Below are 18,248 nucleotides of genomic sequence, written 5' to 3' on the forward strand. Positions count from 1 at the left end.
CTGAGAAGCTGTTTAGCCCTTACTTCTGATTATTAGCTTCTGTTGTAGACATGTTAATTTATGCTTATACTTTTAGATTTTTTTATTTTTTATTTTTTTTAAAAATAGAAATAGATTAAATGGACTATTGAATATTATTATTATTTTTTATGAGAAATGTAGACAAGTAGTGAATAATAAAAAATAAAAGTTAATTGAAAAAGTTACTTCACAGCTTACTTAACAAACATTACTCAGCAATTTAAATCTATAATTTAACAGTTACACCAAATAGATTAACAGTTTTTGATTAAAATCATAATTTATAATCTATTAAATTATAATCTGTAATCTGTTTTAACAGTTACACCAAACGAGACTTTATTATTTTGTATGAGGTTTTTAAAATAAAAAATCTATTTATATATAGTTTTCATCATTTATTGTATTAGAATCAAGTTGCTAGATTCTGTGTTCTATTGGATTAACTGAAAAAAAGCTAGTTGACTTGAGCCAAACTCACGCGTCAAATTCCACCTACTCAATTGTCAAGAACAATATCCTTCACACACACATGGAACTCACTTCCATAAAAACACCGTTGAAAAGATGTGTACCTTTAAAAAAAGTTAAAGAAAATAGAAGTCTAAAGAAAAGCAGCACCATTTCGTAGCTCTAAGGATCGAGGCTCGAGTTAGTCCGAGTTCTTTCTACACCCACCTCTATTTCTTTGTACAGATCAACTGTGTTAGAATACAAAACTCAGACATTTCAGTTGAAATAAAAAAAAAAGAAAAGAAAAGAAAAGAGAACATAGTAGAGAGACTCAGAGAGAGGAGACCCATTAGCGCCGACGATGCTGTGTGTGCAAAAGGGTGCCGCCGACGAGGCTGCTACTGTTTCTACTAGTACCGACGGGTGCTGCCGCTGCTGCTGTGTATGCGAAAGAGTGCAGCCGCTGCTATAGTGCACACTGAAAGGTGTCGTTGATGCTCCTTGATTCATGCTGCTTATGATATTTTTATGTTGCTTATGATTCATGCTACTTATGATTCATGCTCCTTGACTCATTAGTTGGCTTTGTTTTTTATTTAGGGTTTTGCATTGGGTGATTAAGGATTGATAGCAAAAATGGATCACAAGCCCCAAAAATATGTTCTTTGAATATATTCTGGGCATTGGGTGAATATATATGTTTGATAAATATATATGTTCTGGGCATTGAATATTGAATATATTCTGGGCATTGAATATATTCTTTGAATGTATATGTTTCTAAGCATTGGGTGAATATGTTATGCAAAAATCTGCTCTCTGTGTGGAAATATTTGACAAATAAAAATAAATGTTCTTTGAATATATTCTGGCCATTGGGTGAATATATATGCTTGACAAATATATATGTTCTGGGCATTGAATATTGAATATATTCTGGACATTGAATATGTTGTTTGAATGTATATGTTTTTAAGCATTGGGTGAATATGTTATGCAATATCATACATAATTCCTTAATCATGTTTTTGTAATATGACTTCTATTTTAATGGTCAAATACTAAAACAATATTATAGAAAATATAAGGCCAAAAAACTTAACTTTAGTAGTAATTTAAATCTCATATCAAGTATTAAGTGTGCAAACATAATTGAATGCAATATAGTCAACAGAATGATTTGAAAATCTAAGTACCTCATAATCACCAATATTTAGCTCGTCCAGCAGTTCAGTCATAACCTTTATGACCTCAAAGTCTGGCCCCATTGCCTCATATTGACCAGCAATATCAAAGTCACATTGATAGAATTCAAGGTATCTTCCCTTAGATGAGTTATCTCTTCGATAAACCTTCGTTATTTGATACCTTTTAAATGATGTAATACCATTCATGGCCACATATCTAGCAAATGGAATTGTTAAGTCATATCGCAACGAACAAAGCTCTCCACCCTGTCCTGAAGTCCAACAAAAAGTAACAAACTAGTTAGATATTCAAAAATTAACTCCATTTTTTCATCTAACAATTTTACTATGAATTTTACATCTGAAAAGAGCCGCAATCATTACTTTCACCTCCTTAATTCATGCTGCCAATGATAATTTTCTGTTGCCAAATTGCTTATTTTGCTTATTTAAAGTTGTTTACCTTTTACTTTGAAGCTAGAATGGATATTGATTCAAACAACAATTCATTCAATGTGAGTGACGAAGTTGAACAACAAGATAACAATGTTGAATTTAATGAGAGTGGTGAAGGTGAAGAATCAAAGAAGGGGATGTATTTTATGTCAAAGCAAGAAGTGTACGCATTTTATGCAAAATATGCGAAACAACTTGGATTTGCTATAGCATATAGAACACAAAATGTAACAAGGGATAGGGAAATAAAGTCCTTTGGAATTGAATGTACTCGGGCGTGAAATAGAACAAAAAGATCAGAAGTAAATCCCCTTGAACCATGTTTGTCATCAAAAATTGATTGTAAAGCACGGGTAAGAGCCAGTCTACAAAAAGATGAAAGATATAAGTTAACCACAGTTATGCTTGAGCACACTCATGATTTGATTCCGACTGACTCACGGCATTTTCCAATAAATAAGAGGATTCTTACTCCTGTGAAGAGGAGACTAGAAGTTAACGATGCAGTAGGGATTAGGGTGACTAGGAATTTTCATTCCATAGTTGTTGAAGCATGGGGATATGAGACATTAACGTTTGATGAACAAGATGCAAGGAATTATATTCAGAATGCTAGAAGATTGAGACTTAGGGTAAGAGACGCCGAATCAGTTACATTTTATTTTCATAAAATGCAACAACAAAATTCAAACTTCTATTCCAATTGACCTTGATGAAGATGGTCGCATGCGGGGTGGATGCAAGGAGTCGAGCGGCCTATAAAGCATTTGGAGATGTTGTCTCCTTTGACACAACCTATTTGACAAACAAATATGATATGCCGTTTGCTCCGTTTGTAGGAGTTAATCACCATGGACAATCAACTTTGTTTGGTTGTGGGTTGTTAAGTAATGAGAACACAGAGACAGTTGTTTGGCTAATTAAAGAATGGTTAAGTTGCATATCAGTTGCTCCCCCAAAAGCGATAATAATTAACCAGTGCAGAGCTATGCAAAATGCCATAGAAATTGTCTTCCCACAGGCTCGGCATCGTTGGTGTTTATGGCATATTATGAAGAAAATTACGGAGAAATTGCGAGGATATTTGCAATATGATTCCATAAAAGTTGCTTTGAGTAATGTAGTTTATGATTCATTCACAAAAGATAAATCTGAGGAATATTGGGAAGCAATGATTGAAAATTTCAATTTGAATGATAACGGGTGATTGGGGGTATTATACCGTGAGCGATATAGGTGGATTCCTGCCTATGTTAAAGTCATATTTTGGGCTGGCATGTTAACTACACAACGAAGTGAGAGTATGAATGCATTCTTTGATGGATATGTGAACTCCAAGACAACCTTGAAGCAATTTGTTGAGCAGTATGACAATGTGTTGAGAAGTAAGGTAGAGAAGGAGACAAAAGCAGATTTTAAGTCTTGTAACAAATTGTATGATTGCTTAACGGCGTATCGTTTGAGAAGCAATTTCGTGCAGCTTACACTAATTCAAAATTTAAAGAAGTTCAACTAGAAATAATGTGTCTAGTGTATTGTCGTGCAAATCTTATCAAAGAGGAGGGCGCAATTTGTACCTATCATGTGAGGGAGGCTGTTATTGTGGGTGAGAGGATGAAAAAAGTGGAATTTGTTATGTATTTTAATTCAATTGAATGTGAGCTGCAATGTATGTGTTGGTTGTTTGAGTTTAGAGGTATTATGTGTGCCCATTCACTTTGTGTGCTCACTGAGAGATCCATATATGAGGTGCCAAATAAATACATTATTTCGAGATGGAGAAAAGACTTGGAAAGAGGCTACACATGCATTCCAATCACATATACTAACTTTGGCTCTTCTCTATATCCAAAGTTGCATGAAAACTATCACAGCACGTCGGATGAGATCCTAGTACTTGCTACCAATGATGATGGTAAACACAAAGTGATTCAACTTGGGTTGATGAAAATCAAGGATGGAGTGAGAACAGTTCAATCAAGTAGTGCGAGCAATGTGCCATGTACTAGTACTTTACCACCTTCAAGTAGTACTTTACCACCTTCTCATACTTCACCAAAAAGTTTGCCTCGTATCAATACTACAAAAGAAAGCATGTCTCGCAAGGTACTCAGTCCTTTGGTTGCTCGCCGAAGAGGCCGTCCATGTACGAAACGGAAGGTTAGCAAGGTTGATGCAATAGTGAATCGGTTGAAGGGAAAGAATAAGAAGGCTAATCTGGTACAGGTACATTTTTCATTCTGCATTACATATGTATATTTCAGAATTTGTTAAACGTAAAATATTCATCAATGTCTGGTACTATGGGGTCAGAAGGTGTGTCAAGGTGAACCTCGTAAGTTAAGCTTTCCTTGTACGGGAGGCGTGCAACACACTATGTATGAACCGGTACGTGTTAAATATGAAGGTTGTTTCGTGTTTTTTTTGTCGAATTTAATTTTATTGCTTCAAATTACTAATTTACTTGTGTTACCATTTCATCATTAGGTGCTGCCAAATCAACCTTGCTATTTCCCTTGTATGGATGCCACACAACACATTATGTATGTACCGGTACGTGTTGAATGTATTCTTGCGACAAATTAAATTTTATATTGGTGAATATGTTTGTGGAATTTTTTTTTGTAATACTTACTTTATTTTTACAAGCACCGATTAGCACAATTGGGGATGACATTGAAAGCACATCTCATACTCAAACTGGAATGGTCAACAATATTAGCAGTCAAAGTTCGATAGTACCATCAAATTTTGTTGACTTGAACATCGACGGGGATCCGAATGTCCCATTTTTTTTTTTAGTTTTGAAGTGCTAATTATACGTGAATTTCATTTGTAAACTTCGGATTGTTTTGTTGACTTGAATGTCTTATTTTTTGTAAGCTTCGGATTGAGTGAATTGAAGGTCCTTGAACTTGTTGACTTAAATGTCTTATTTTTTTTGTTGAATTGAAAATTGGTGGATGTCCTTCAACCTGAATTGAAGTGAATTGAACTTGAATTGAAATGAATTAAAGTGAATTGAAGGTCCTTGAACCTGTTCAGTGAATTCACTCAACGAAGTGAGAAGTTGACTTGAATTGAAGTGAATTGAAGGTCCTTGAATCTGTTCAGTGAATGTCCCATTATTTATTTATGTTTATGGAATTGGTGGAATTTGATGAATCTGGAATGGTTCTTCAATACTTGAATCTGGAAGTCCTTCAATGCTTGAATCTGGAATGGTCCTTGAATCTGGAGTGGTCCTTCAATGCTTCTCATTTAAAAATAGAAACCTGTTGAGTGAAACTTGTTGAGTGAATTCATTTAATCCAACAGATTCGATCAAACAGAAATCTGTATTGATTTCAAAATAAAACATATTCATTCATAACATATTCAATCCAGTCCAACAGATTCATTCAATCCAACAGATTCATTCAAAAATACAACAGTTTCATTCATTCCATACAGATTCATTTAATCCAACAGAAACCTGTATTGATTACAAAATAAAACAGATTCATTCATAACATATTCAATTCAATCCAATCCAACAGATTCATTTAATCAACACAAATTCATTCAAAAATACAACAGATTCATTCAATCCAACAAATTGATTACAAAATAGAAACCTGTTTCAGTGAAGATGGTAGGCAATATTGATTACAAACTAGAAACCTGTTTGACTGAAGATGGTAGGCAGTATTGATTACAAAATACAAATTATAAAATAAAATACAAAACAAGTACATTCATAACATTGTCTAAAACCTAACAATTGATTGATTTAGATGATACAGTAAAAAAATACACAAAATACAATGACATAAGTCATTGCCTTGAAAATCTTCTCCATCATTTGAAGGCTTCTATCATGCTCATGAATTACATTATCCATCTCACCAAGCCTTCTCCTTAGATCATTAATTTCTTCTGTTCTTGTAGCTGTCCGAGGTCCAGCATTGGAACAGATTGTGGAGATAACGTCGTTGTGATCATCATCTGTAAACCTGAAGTAATTGCAGTGTTCATCTGCACTCTACAATGCACAAGAATCAATTAATCAAATCAGACAAATGAAATTTGTTAAAAGTAAAAGATTAATTTACGTAACAGATACTTACATATTTTGTTGGGCAAACAAAAAACACTCGTCATTGATTTCCATTCTCATTGGTTCGTACAATATACATAGAAGCTGTTCTTCCACAATCACACAGTCTTGGCTTTAATCTTATGTTCCTATTATTAGTTGAAAATGAAGCCATTTTTTTTCTGCATAAAAAATACCAACAGATTCAACTACCTCATATTGATGGATAAACGTCATACTAATGCATAATAATGCATTCATAGTGATGTGATCCATAAACAGAGTTCAATTTGTTTAAATTCTGAAAATGGAACTCTTTAAGTGTTCTTGATGAATGTTGAACTCTTTTAATTCAATCTGTGTTCTTCATAACATAGTTCAATCTGTTCAAATGTGTTCTTGATAACAGAGTTCAATCTGTTTATGAAGAGGATTCTTATCAATGAACACCACATATTCAACATTCAACATTCATAACAGTTCAACATTCAACATTCATAAGCGAAAACCCCAAACAGATTCAACATTCAACTTGTATCTGTTCGTTTGTAATCTGTGTTAGGGTTCAACGAACAGATTCATTTGTAGAGTTCAAACATTAGATTTTGCAGCGTTCAAACAAAACCCCAAACAAATTCAAAAAACAGAATCAAAATAACAAAATGATATTTCAAGAAAATATGAACACAGATGTATGAACTTCAAACCAAACCCATGGATGTGTACCTCAAACCAAATCAAACTCATCACAAATGTGTATTTCAAGCAAAACCAATCAAATATATACAGAGGATAACAGATTCAAAGGCAAATCCCAAACCCTAACAAATTAAAGCCAAATCTCAAACCCTAACCCAAATTGCAAGCAAAATCCTACCCCAAATACTCTTAATCGACTAATTTATACAAAAATTGAAGCCAAACATAAACCCTAACTTTGTTCGTCCTCAGATTCGCTAATTGAAATGTAAACCCTAATTTCAGGTTTACCTCAGATTCGCTGTCACAGGCTTTTGTTCATCCTCCGTCGTCGTTCGTCGTTCATCGTCCTTTGTTGTCCTTCGTCCACCGTCTCCTAGTCTTTTGTACTCCTTCAAGAGACAGGTGACAGAGACGAGACTGAAGAGATATAGAGGAGAGAGAGGTGATAGTAAATGGGAGGGATAAGACGAGAAATGTGAGATGGATGAGGATGAGGCGAGAGTGAGAGAGAGGTGAGAGTGCTAGTTTTGATTGGAGAGATCGAGAAGAGAGAGAAACTTACTTCCAAGCCATTCGAGCCCGTTTTATTCGAGCTATGGATCATTTTTGAAAGAAAAGTTTTGCAACTACTCGACATATGTGTAATCAGAGTGGGTGTTTGGGAAGTGGGTTTTTTTGTAGGTTTTTTTAATTGTAGGATATTATTGGATAAAAAAAAATTTGTGTTTGGAAAGATAGTTGGGTGTTTTCGTAGTTGAATGTGATGTTTGTGAGAGAAAGTGAAATGATTATAGGGTTTGATGTGATATTTTGTTTGGATTTATTTTTTTTGGTTTTGTAACTAATTTGTCTTTTAGTGAAAAAAACCAAAAAAAAAAAATCATTCCCAAACACCCCCAGAGTCATTCTGAGTGTGATATATATATATATATATATATATATTTTATTTAATTTTATATAATAAATTTAAATTTAAATTTTTTAAGTGCATAACATTTCCATTTTAATGTATCGTAATTTTCATATATGATTCATAGTTTGTGCTCATATACAGTGGTGGTGTTATGGTTTAAGTTAATTGAGAAAAACTGTATAGTTCGAGTTTGAACTAAAACGATTTATGCCACAGTATAAATGATGTTATTGTTGGAATTATGGTTTTTATAGATTTATTTTGGATTAATTTTGAGTTTAAATTTAAGTGGGTCCTACATGTCTTTTGGGATGGGTCTAAAGAGGTGATGTGTTCCTTACCGCATGGCAAGTCATACGGTGAAGACGGTTCGTCAAAACCATTTATGAGTGAATAGGAAGTTGACGTCGTTTTTGGATTCGTGGAATAGACTATTAAAGAATAAAAATGGGTTTCTTTGTAATGATAGTCCCACATTGAAAACTTAACAGAACTTATGTGTGTATATAAGTTCTAGGTAGTAACACTTAGATTGGGCCCCAAGGGGCACCTCAAGTTTTTAGAAGGGAGGAGTTATGGACAAAGTGATCTTTGGCTCAAACCACCACCACAAGCGTGCACCGTCGCCGGTGGGCGCAGGTCAGGTCTAACATTATTTTTTAGAAAAAATTTATTTGAATTTTTTCCAAATATTCTTGAGGGAAAAATTTATTTTTTCTGAATGAAATTAATTTGAATTTTGCGCCAAATTTTTCTGTCCAAACAATGCCCTTTTTCAATCCATTTTTCAGCAAGTTCAAAATTGGTCCAAACAGATTTTTCAACCTATTGCACCCGGACAGATTTAGTTTCCAGTTTCTTCCGAGAACAAATTCAAATCTGTGTTCAAACATATTTTGCACCTGTTCAATTTGAATTACACCTATTCAGTAAAGGCACCAATTTTCCTATAAAAGGAGACCCTCTTCCAACAACTTCATCATTCTGAAATTCTTTTTCCTTGCCTTCATTTGTGCTCTCTTGCATATATATTCTATATATTATTTTAGGAAAATTTCTGAGAGTATAGAACACAAGTTGTGTTCGCTGTACAAATTGTTTAGAGTGCTACTACAATCTGTGTAAAGATCATTGTATCCTAGGAGATAGACGTCATTTATCCGTAAGCACTAAAATGGGGCGAATCTGTCTTAAGGACAGAGTGTCACACACTCGACTTAATCTTTTTGTATTATTCAGTTCGGTATATAAATTCTGTAAGTAATTTATTTTTATTTGTTTGATTTGGTTTCAAGTTATTTATTTTACACAGAAAATTGTTTGAACAATTTTAAGACAGACTCGAATTATTCTGTTTATATAGAAAATTTTCGTTTGTTTCCTATTCTTCCTTTCTTCTTCTTACATAAATTTTTCTATGCTTATATAAAGTAATATTTTGGTTGGAAAAACAAATAGTAATAATATACTGTTTGAAAAATAGTAGTAATATACTGTTTATTTTCTTTGACAATTAGTAGTAATATACTGGTAGTCATTAACAATTCAGAATCTTTATTTGTGAAGTTGGTTAGAAATTAATTTTGGTTATCAAAAATAATTTCTAAGTTTTCATTAATTAAAATTCCGTTTTCAGTATTTTAATTTTTGAAGTGTTACAGAAATATTTTTCTGTGTGGAATAAATTTGTTTAAATAAAATTTTATTTTCAAATTAATTAGAAATAAAAGTTACAATTCATGTTCTTTTATTTTTACAGAATTAAAATTATGTGTTTATGGTTTAAATTTTCTGTGTAGTATAAAATTGTAATTATAATTTTATTTTATAATTTAGAATTCATGGCTACTGAAACTAATGCTTAAACAAGTACTGGTATGGTGACTGCAATTGCGCTAACCCCTCCTCCTGTTGTGATTGTGCCAGTCAATCATGTTGAAAAGCCAGAGAAGTTCTTAGGAACTGATTTTAAAATATGGCAGCAGAAAATGCTATTATATTTTACTACTCTAAACCTGGCGCGTTTCCTCCATGAAAATGCTCTTACTCTGAACGAGGATGAAACTGACCGACAAGTGGTTGTTGCGGTCGATGCCTAGAAACATGCTGATTTCTTTTGCCAGAACTACATTTTGAATGGGCTTGATAACACATTGTACAATGTCTACAGCCCTATCAAGATGGCAAAGGAATTTTGGGAGTCTTTGCAGAAAAAATACAAAACAGAAGATGCTGGCTCGAAGAAATTCGTAGTAGGCAAATTTTTGGACTTTGTGATGGTTGTTTCTAAGACTGTGATCAGCCAAGTTCAAGTTCTCCAACTCATTCTGCATGACATTTATGCAGAAGGCATGTCTCTCAGTGAATCCTTTTAAGTTGCTGCCTTAATTGAAAAATTACCACAAGGCTGGAAGGAATTTAAGAACTACCTCAAACACGATCGCAAAGAAATGACCTTGGAGGAATTGATTGTGCGTTTGAGGATTGAGAAGGACAATCGCAATTCTGAGAAGCGGGCTAGTAAGCATCCCATGGAGTCTAAGGCAAATGTGGTGGAACATGCTCCAAAAGCAAATAAACGAAAGTTTTCTGGAGAAAGTTCCACACAAGGCTCTAAAGGAGGGTAAACTAAAAAGTACAAGTTCAATAGCAAATGTTACATTTGTGACAAAGGGGGATATCGAGCCAAAGATTGCCATAGCAAGCGCAAAGGCAAAGAAAGATCAAACAAGAAGCCTGCTCAAGCCAATATGACCGAAGCGGACAAAATTTCCAATAGTGTAGATGACATAAATCTTTCTGCAGTTGTTTTTGAGGCAAACCTTGTCAGAAATCCTGAAGAATGGTGAGTGGACACTGGTGCTGCTCGTTACATCTGTACCGACAAATAGATGTTCACATCTTATTCTGTAGTGGACAACTAGGAACAACTTTTCATGAGCAACTCCTCGATTTCTAAAGTTGAAGGACAAGGAAAGATTATTCTGAAGATGACATCTGAAAATGAACTCACTCTCAACAATGTGCTACATATACTGGACATTCGCAAGAATCTTGTTTTCAGATCTCTGTTGAGTAAAAATGGGTTTAGGCTAGTTTTTTAAAGTGACAAATTTGTACTTACCAAAAACGGGACATATGTAGGAAAATGTTACATGTCTGATGGCCTTTTCAAAATAAATGTAATGACTGTTATACTCTCTGTTATTAATAATAATACATCTTCTTCTTACTTGCTTGAGATTTCAAATTTGTGGCATGGTAAATTAGGACATGTTAACACTACAAGAAAATACACCTTTGGCGACTAAATTTTTAGTCGCCAAAAGTCCCTTTTTAGTCGCCAAATGTCAAATTTCCACTTTCCCCGACAAAATCTTTTAGTCGTCGGGTTTGTCGCGAAGAGACGGTCGCCAATACCTTTGGCGACTAAAAAACTTTTAGTCGGCAATACACAGGTCTTCAGCGACTAAGATTTTAGTCGCCAATAGTCAATTCCATTTTTGGAAATTATACCTTTGGCGACTAAACTATTAGTCGCCAATAGTGAATTAATTTTTTATTATTTATACATTTGGCGACTATTTTTTTCATCGGCAATGCTCAATCTTTTGGCGACCACAGTGTTTAGTCGCCAAAAGCATTTTTGAAAAAAAAAAATTTCCCTTTGTGCCTCAGACCTCCCACACTTCGAACCTAAGACCTCCAGGTGGTTCCAAACCTTAACCACACACTCGACCCCACTATGCCACTAAACCATCTCATGACTATAGTTGCAACTTATATTATTTATACATTACTTTCACCAGTATTAATACAAAACTATATATATAAATGTAATTATATATATTCAATATAATTTATGTAAAAAATAAATTATTTATTAAAAAAATTTAGATCACTTTTGGCGACTAAAAAAATTATTTAGTCGCCAATTCTATTATTTTTGGGCTACTAATTAATTTTTCATCGCTAAAGAAAACTATTCCGCCTAAAAACCTACCCTTTTGGCGACTAAACCTATTTTTAGTCGCCAAAAACCTCCCCCTTTGGCTACTAAAGTGAATTTTAGTCGCCATAAACCTGTTTTTAGCTACTAATTTTTTTTTAGTAGCCAAAAAGCTTGACCTTCAGCGACCAAACTGTTTTTAGTCGCCAAAACACATACAATCAGCGACCAAAGTGGTTTTGAGTCGCCAAAACCTTAACGTTTGGCTACCAAATGGTTTTAGTCGCCAAAAACCCTAACCTTTGGCTACTAAAAAATTTTTTGTCGCTAAAACCCCTGTATTTGGCGACTAAATTGCCTTTTAGTGGCTAAAACCATTGCATTCGGCGACTAAACTCTTTTAGTCGGCAAAAGTGACCAATTTTGGCGACTAATTCCATTTTAGTCGCCAATTCTACGACTTTCAGCGACAAAAATTCCCATTTCAGTCGCCAATAGTGTTTTTTGTTGTAGTGTAATTATGGATTTTTGCGTAGATTAATTAATATGGAATGTTTACCTACATTTGACATTTATTTAAATCATAAATGTGAAATTTGCGTTGAGGCAAAATTAACTAAAACTTCTTTTCATTCAATTGAAAAAAGTACGGAACCACTTGAATTAATTTATAGTGACATTTGTGATTTTAAATCAATTCAAACTAGAGATGGGAAAAATTATTTTATCATTTTCATAGATGACTATACTAGATATAATTATGTTTATTTAATTCGAACTAAGGATGAAGCTTTGGAAACTTTCATTCAATATAAGAATGAAGTTGAAAATCAACTTGGTAAGAAAATTAAAAAACTTGGAAGTCATAGAGGTGATGAATATGAATCACCTTTTGGTGAATTTTGTAAAGAACATGGAATAATTGATCAAACCACCACTCTTTATTCACCTCAGTAAAATGGAATTGCTGAAAGGAAAATTAGGACTTTAAAAGAAATAATGAATGCCATATTAATAAGTTTTGGATTATCTCAGAACTTGTTGGAGGAAGCAATAATTTCTACTAATTATATACTTAATAAAATATCTCGAAAGAAAGTGAATCAAACACCTTATGAAATGTGGCATGAGAGAGTACCATTCTACAAATACTTAAAAGTGTGGGGGTGTTTGGCTAAAATAGTTATTCCTAGTCCTAAAAAGACTAAGATAGGTCCTAAAACTGTTGATTGCATATTCATTGGTTATGCCATGAATAGTAACACATATGGGTTTTTGATTCATAAGTCAGAACATTCCGAAATACATGTAAATATTATTATTGAACCTCAGAATGTATCTCTCTTTGAACATGTATTTCTTAATAAAACTAGACAAGAGACTAGTACTAATAAAAGATCTTATGATCCTATTACTAGTCGTGATCAAGAATAAGAGTAAGAGATAGATCAAAATGAGGAAGAGGAACCTAGGCGTAGTAACGTGGTAGAACCTCAAAATCTGTTGGTCCAAATTTTCTAACTTTTTTGTTAGAAAATGAGTCATTAACTTTCAATGAAGCCATGTCCAGTCCTGAAGCTCTTTTATGGAAAGAGGCTACAAATAGTAAAAATTGAATCTATCCTGCAAAATTACACTTGGGAATTAGTGGATTTGCTACAAGATTATAAACCTCTTGGGTACAAGTGGATTTTCAAAAGAAAAATGAAAGCGGATGGATCAATTGACAAATACAAGACAAGACTTGTGGTCAAAGGATATAGACAAAAATAAGGTCTTTACTACTTTGACACATACTCATCAGTTACTAAAAAAACATCCATTAGAATGCTAATTGCCATTGTATCTTTGTACAATCGAGAAATTCATCGATGTTAAAACAGCTTTTTTAAAAGGTGAGTTAAATGAAGAAATTTATATAGAACAACCAGAAGGATTTTCTATTCCAAGAAAATAAAAGAAAATGTGTAAATTGGTTAAATCATTATATGGTTTAAAACAAGTGCCAAAGTAATAGCATGAAAAATTTGTCGAGGCAATGATATCAAATGGATTTAAAATTAATAAATATGACAAATGTGTTTTATGTTATAGTATGTCTTTATGTGGATGATATGCTCATCATATGTTGTAATAATGACATGATTAAAACTACCAAGAAAATGTTGAATAAATATTTTGATATGAAGGACATGAGGATTGCTGATGTAATTCTTGGTATGAAAATTATCAAAATATCAGAAGGTTATGCTTTGTCACAATCACATTACATTGAGAAAATGCTTGCCAAATTTAGCAAAGATGATGATCATCTTGCTGGAACACCTGTGGATGTTAATTTGTTTCTTTCTAAGAATGTACAGTAAAGTATCTCTCAATTAAAGTATGTCCAAATTATTGGAAGCTTAATGTACTTGACAAATTTTACTCGCCCAGATATAGCCTATGTAGTAAGTAAATTAAGTAGATATACGAGTAATCCATGAGTAGAACATTAGAAAGCTATTATGAGGGTTTTAAGATACCTCAAATTTGCTCGTAATATTAGGCTAAATTATACTAGATATCCAGTAGTACTTGAAGGATATTGTGATGCAAACTGGATATCGGATACTAGAGACTCAAAATCCACCAGTGGGTTTGTCTTTACTCTTGGTGGGGCGGATGTATCTTGAAAATTTTCCAAACAGACTTGCATTGCTAGGTCTACTATGGAATCAAAATTTATAACTTTAGATAAAGCTGGGGAAGAAGCAAAATGGCTTTGTCACTTCCTTGAAGATATTCTAATGTGGCCAAAATCGGTGCCTGCTATATGCATACATTACGATAGTCAATCAGTAATAGGAAGAGCACAAAATCATATGTATAACGGTAAGTCACGATACATCCGTTGTCGAAAAAACACCATGAGACAACTACTCTCCAATGGAATTATTTCCATTGAATATGTAAAATTTAAAGACAACATAGTGGATCCACTAACCAAAGGGTTAGCAAGAGAGTTCGTTGAAAATTCATCGAGAGGAATGAGACTTAAGCTTATTAAATAAGAGTTACCACAACGACAACCCAACCTAGTTGACTGGAGATCCTAAGATCTAGGTTCAAAGGGACAACCGAGTTGTGTATGACTCATAAGGATCACTGGGGAGTCAAACTCCTACTCATTTCTATGATGAAATAGTGATGTCTACAGCATTTTAGGTTAAGTAATACTTTTAATGATTCTTATATCTAGGAATACCTAGTGGAATATGGTAATATATTCTTCATACGATTCACCTATATGAGTGTGAACTGGGCCGGTTCTAAGAGATTTGTGACGGGCTACAATTCTCTAGAGCACATATGAAAGACTAGGTTGTTCAAGGCCAAAATGAACACAATAGTGAGAACTAAACTGTGTTTGGTAATATAATGCGTGAGTTCTGTTGTCTTGGTTTACATAAATGGTTGAACATTTCAAGACATCATATTCACTGGTTAGCTAGTAAATCCGATAGTGTCACAAGGGAAGGTTCAAAGCCAAAAGTTACCTATTCTTTGTAGAATATTTTCAATTTATATATTCTTTTTAATTAGATCATGTTGTTGGATTTTCTCTCCGTCAAATTCCATTCATGTGGATGATTATTGGAATTATGGTATTTATAGGCTTATTTTGGGTCAAGTTTGAACCCAAATTTGAGTGGATCCCACACGTCTTTTGGGATGGGTCCAAAGAGGTGACGTGTTCCTTGCCGCATGGCGAGTCACACAGTGAAGACGGTTCGTCAAAACCATTTATGAGTGAATGGGAAGTTGACATCGTTTTCAGGTTCATGGAATGGACTATTAAAGAATAAAATGTGAGTTTCTTTGTAATGGTAGTCCTACATTGAAAACTTAAGAGAACTTATGTGTGTATATAAGTTCTAGGTGGTAACACTTTGGTTGGGTCCCAAGGGGTACCCCAAGTTTGTAGAAGGGAAGAGTTATGGACAAAGTGACCTTTGGCTCAAATCACCACACACGCGTGCGCGCTACTGCCGTCGGCTGGCCGAGCCATGTCGAGCGCAGGTGTGGGTCAGGTCAGTTCTAACATTAATTTTTTAGACAAAATTTATTTGAATTTTTTCCAAATATTCTTGTAAGAAAAATTATTTTTTTCTAAATGAAATTAATTTTAATTTTGCGCCAAATGTTTCTGTCCAAACAATGCCCTTTTTCAGTCCATTTTCCAGTAAGTTCAAAATTGGTCCAAACAGATTTTTCAACCTGTTGCACCCGGACAGATTCAGTTTCCAGTTTCTTCCCAGAACATATTCAAATTTGTTTTCAAATAGATTTTGCACCTGTTCAGTTTGAATTACACATGTTCGGTAAAGGCACCAATTTTCCTATAAAAGAAGACCTTCTTCCAGAACCTTCATCATTCCGAAATTCTTTTTTCCTTGCCTTCATTTGTCCTCTCTTGCATATATATTCTACATATTATTTTAGAAAAAAATTATGAGAGTATAGAACATAAGTTTTGTTCGTCGTACAGATTGTTTGGAGTGCTAGTACAATCTGTGTAAAGATCATTGTATCCTGAGGTATAGACGCCATTTATCCGTAAGTGCCAAAGCGGGGGGAATTTGTTTTAAGGACAGAGTGTCACACACTCGACATGATCTTTTTGTACTTATTCAGTTCGGTAAATAAATTCTGTAAGCAATTTATTTTTATTTGTTTGATTTAGTTTCAAGTTATTTATTTTACACAGAGGATTGTTCCAACAGTTATATCAATATTTTTTACACATTAAAAATTCAGATTTGTTCACTCAATTACAAAATCCATTGATCCATCAAATTTTGAGTCAGACTTAAAATTTCTATTTGGTTGAGTTTCCAAATTTATTTTTGGTTTATCTTAATAGAAACTAATTTGATAAAAAAAATAAATACAAAAAAATATTTTTTAAATTTCAAAAATCATTTTCACTCCATAAAAGAAGAAGAAAATCATAAAAAAAAAAAATTGTTTTTCCACAAAACTATTTTTTTAATTTTCAAAAAAAAAATGAAAACTCAACCAAACATTTTTAGACACAGTAATCTGTCAAGAAGATGATTAGTTGATAATTAAATATTATCTAATTATTTACCAATCATTTTCTTGACACATCACTGAGTTTGGAAAGTGAGTCTAAAAAGTAGATTTTTATATCATTTTCCTATATAAAAAGAGTAATACTGGAGGCCCAACATTTCTACAAACTATTTTACCAAATGTCTCACATTGGTGTGGGTCTAACATGAGTGTGGAGTCCACACTCATGTAAAATATTTGGTAAAAATGTTGGAGTCTCTAACATTTTCCTTATAAAAATATTAATATGACACAATCTAATAGTTAGATTAAACTCTTATTGAACCTCCAATTATAGAAAAGCCAAACTCTAGATTTTCTATGTCATACGGTTCAGCCATCAACTCTTTTTGTATCTTATTTTAATATACCATATCTAACTCAATAAGGTTCATCATAGACCTATTTCATTTTTTTTTAATTCTATTATGGAGGAAATGATTTTTTTTATTATCACATTATGTTTAAAAAATAGATTTATAAAGTGGATTTATATATCATGTTTCATAAATAAATATACAAGATTGAGGAGTGAGAAAGACATTGTTAGGTTATCAACACCAAACATAAAGAGAATACAAATCGATGAATTGTTGAATATATCAAATCGAATCTTTCTTGCTTTTAGAGAAGTTAAGCAAACCTTGTAGAATTTTTCTTTCTACACCCACTTCTTTTCTATTAAGCTTAATTTGGATTAAACTTCTTTGGTAGATTGAGTGAGTGCATGGTGATATAATGAGTCAACTGTTTGTCATATGTCATATGCACAATAATGCAAAACAAAAATGGTTTGTGTTGCACTAAAGCTTGCATGTACAACTTCTTTCTTCTTTATTTCTTAACTTGTTGCCACGTCTATATATATATTGCCACACTTTTTATTTTATTTATATCTAAGTAGTGGGTGTGGCATGCAAATAAAGCAAATAGAGATTTCAACATAACTAAACAAAAGGTGGCAGCTTATCTTCAATTAAGAAAATGGGTAAAATTTTAACTTGTGTGGTTTGTGGCAAAAGTATTTTACTCCCTTATCATTCAAATATAGTCTGAAAGTCTTCATGTAATTTTAGATTAAAGTACAACCGTTAACTATAGATGTAAAAAGACTATAATACTCTCAAATCTTATACTTTTTTGGTTCTTTTCTTTCTCTCTCCTTTTTCATATACATAATTTATAATGTATAGCATTAATTTAATTAAATCACAGTTCTTATAAAATTTTAATTATTTATTATAATTCTTAACATTTTATTCTAATTTTAATTTAATTATATTTTAGTGCACAATTAGTCCTAAATATTTAATTATTTATTGTAATTCCTTATTTTTTAATCTAATTTTAATTTAATTATATTTTATATCA

The 18,248-nt window shown here is 32.9% G+C and overlaps 1 protein-coding gene across 1 annotated transcript; it reads left to right on the top strand.

Annotated features, from left to right (window-relative positions):
• Positions 1–2,143: 2,143 nt before the first annotated feature.
• Positions 2,144–3,324, top strand: LOC145793558 (protein FAR1-RELATED SEQUENCE 5-like). Its single transcript, XM_082876409.1, has 3 exons — positions 2,144–2,384; positions 2,517–2,749; positions 2,836–3,324. The coding sequence occupies exons 1-3, from the start codon at positions 2,144–2,146 to the stop codon at positions 3,322–3,324; spliced, it is 963 nt and encodes a 320-aa protein (XP_082732535.1).
• The last annotated feature ends 14,924 nt before the right edge of the window (positions 3,325–18,248 follow it).

Source organism: Camellia sinensis, chromosome 6, assembly GCF_055761805.1.
Source record: "Camellia sinensis isolate YWXY chromosome 6, ASM5576180v1, whole genome shotgun sequence".
Lineage (NCBI taxonomy): Eukaryota > Viridiplantae > Streptophyta > Magnoliopsida > Ericales > Theaceae > Camellia > Camellia sinensis.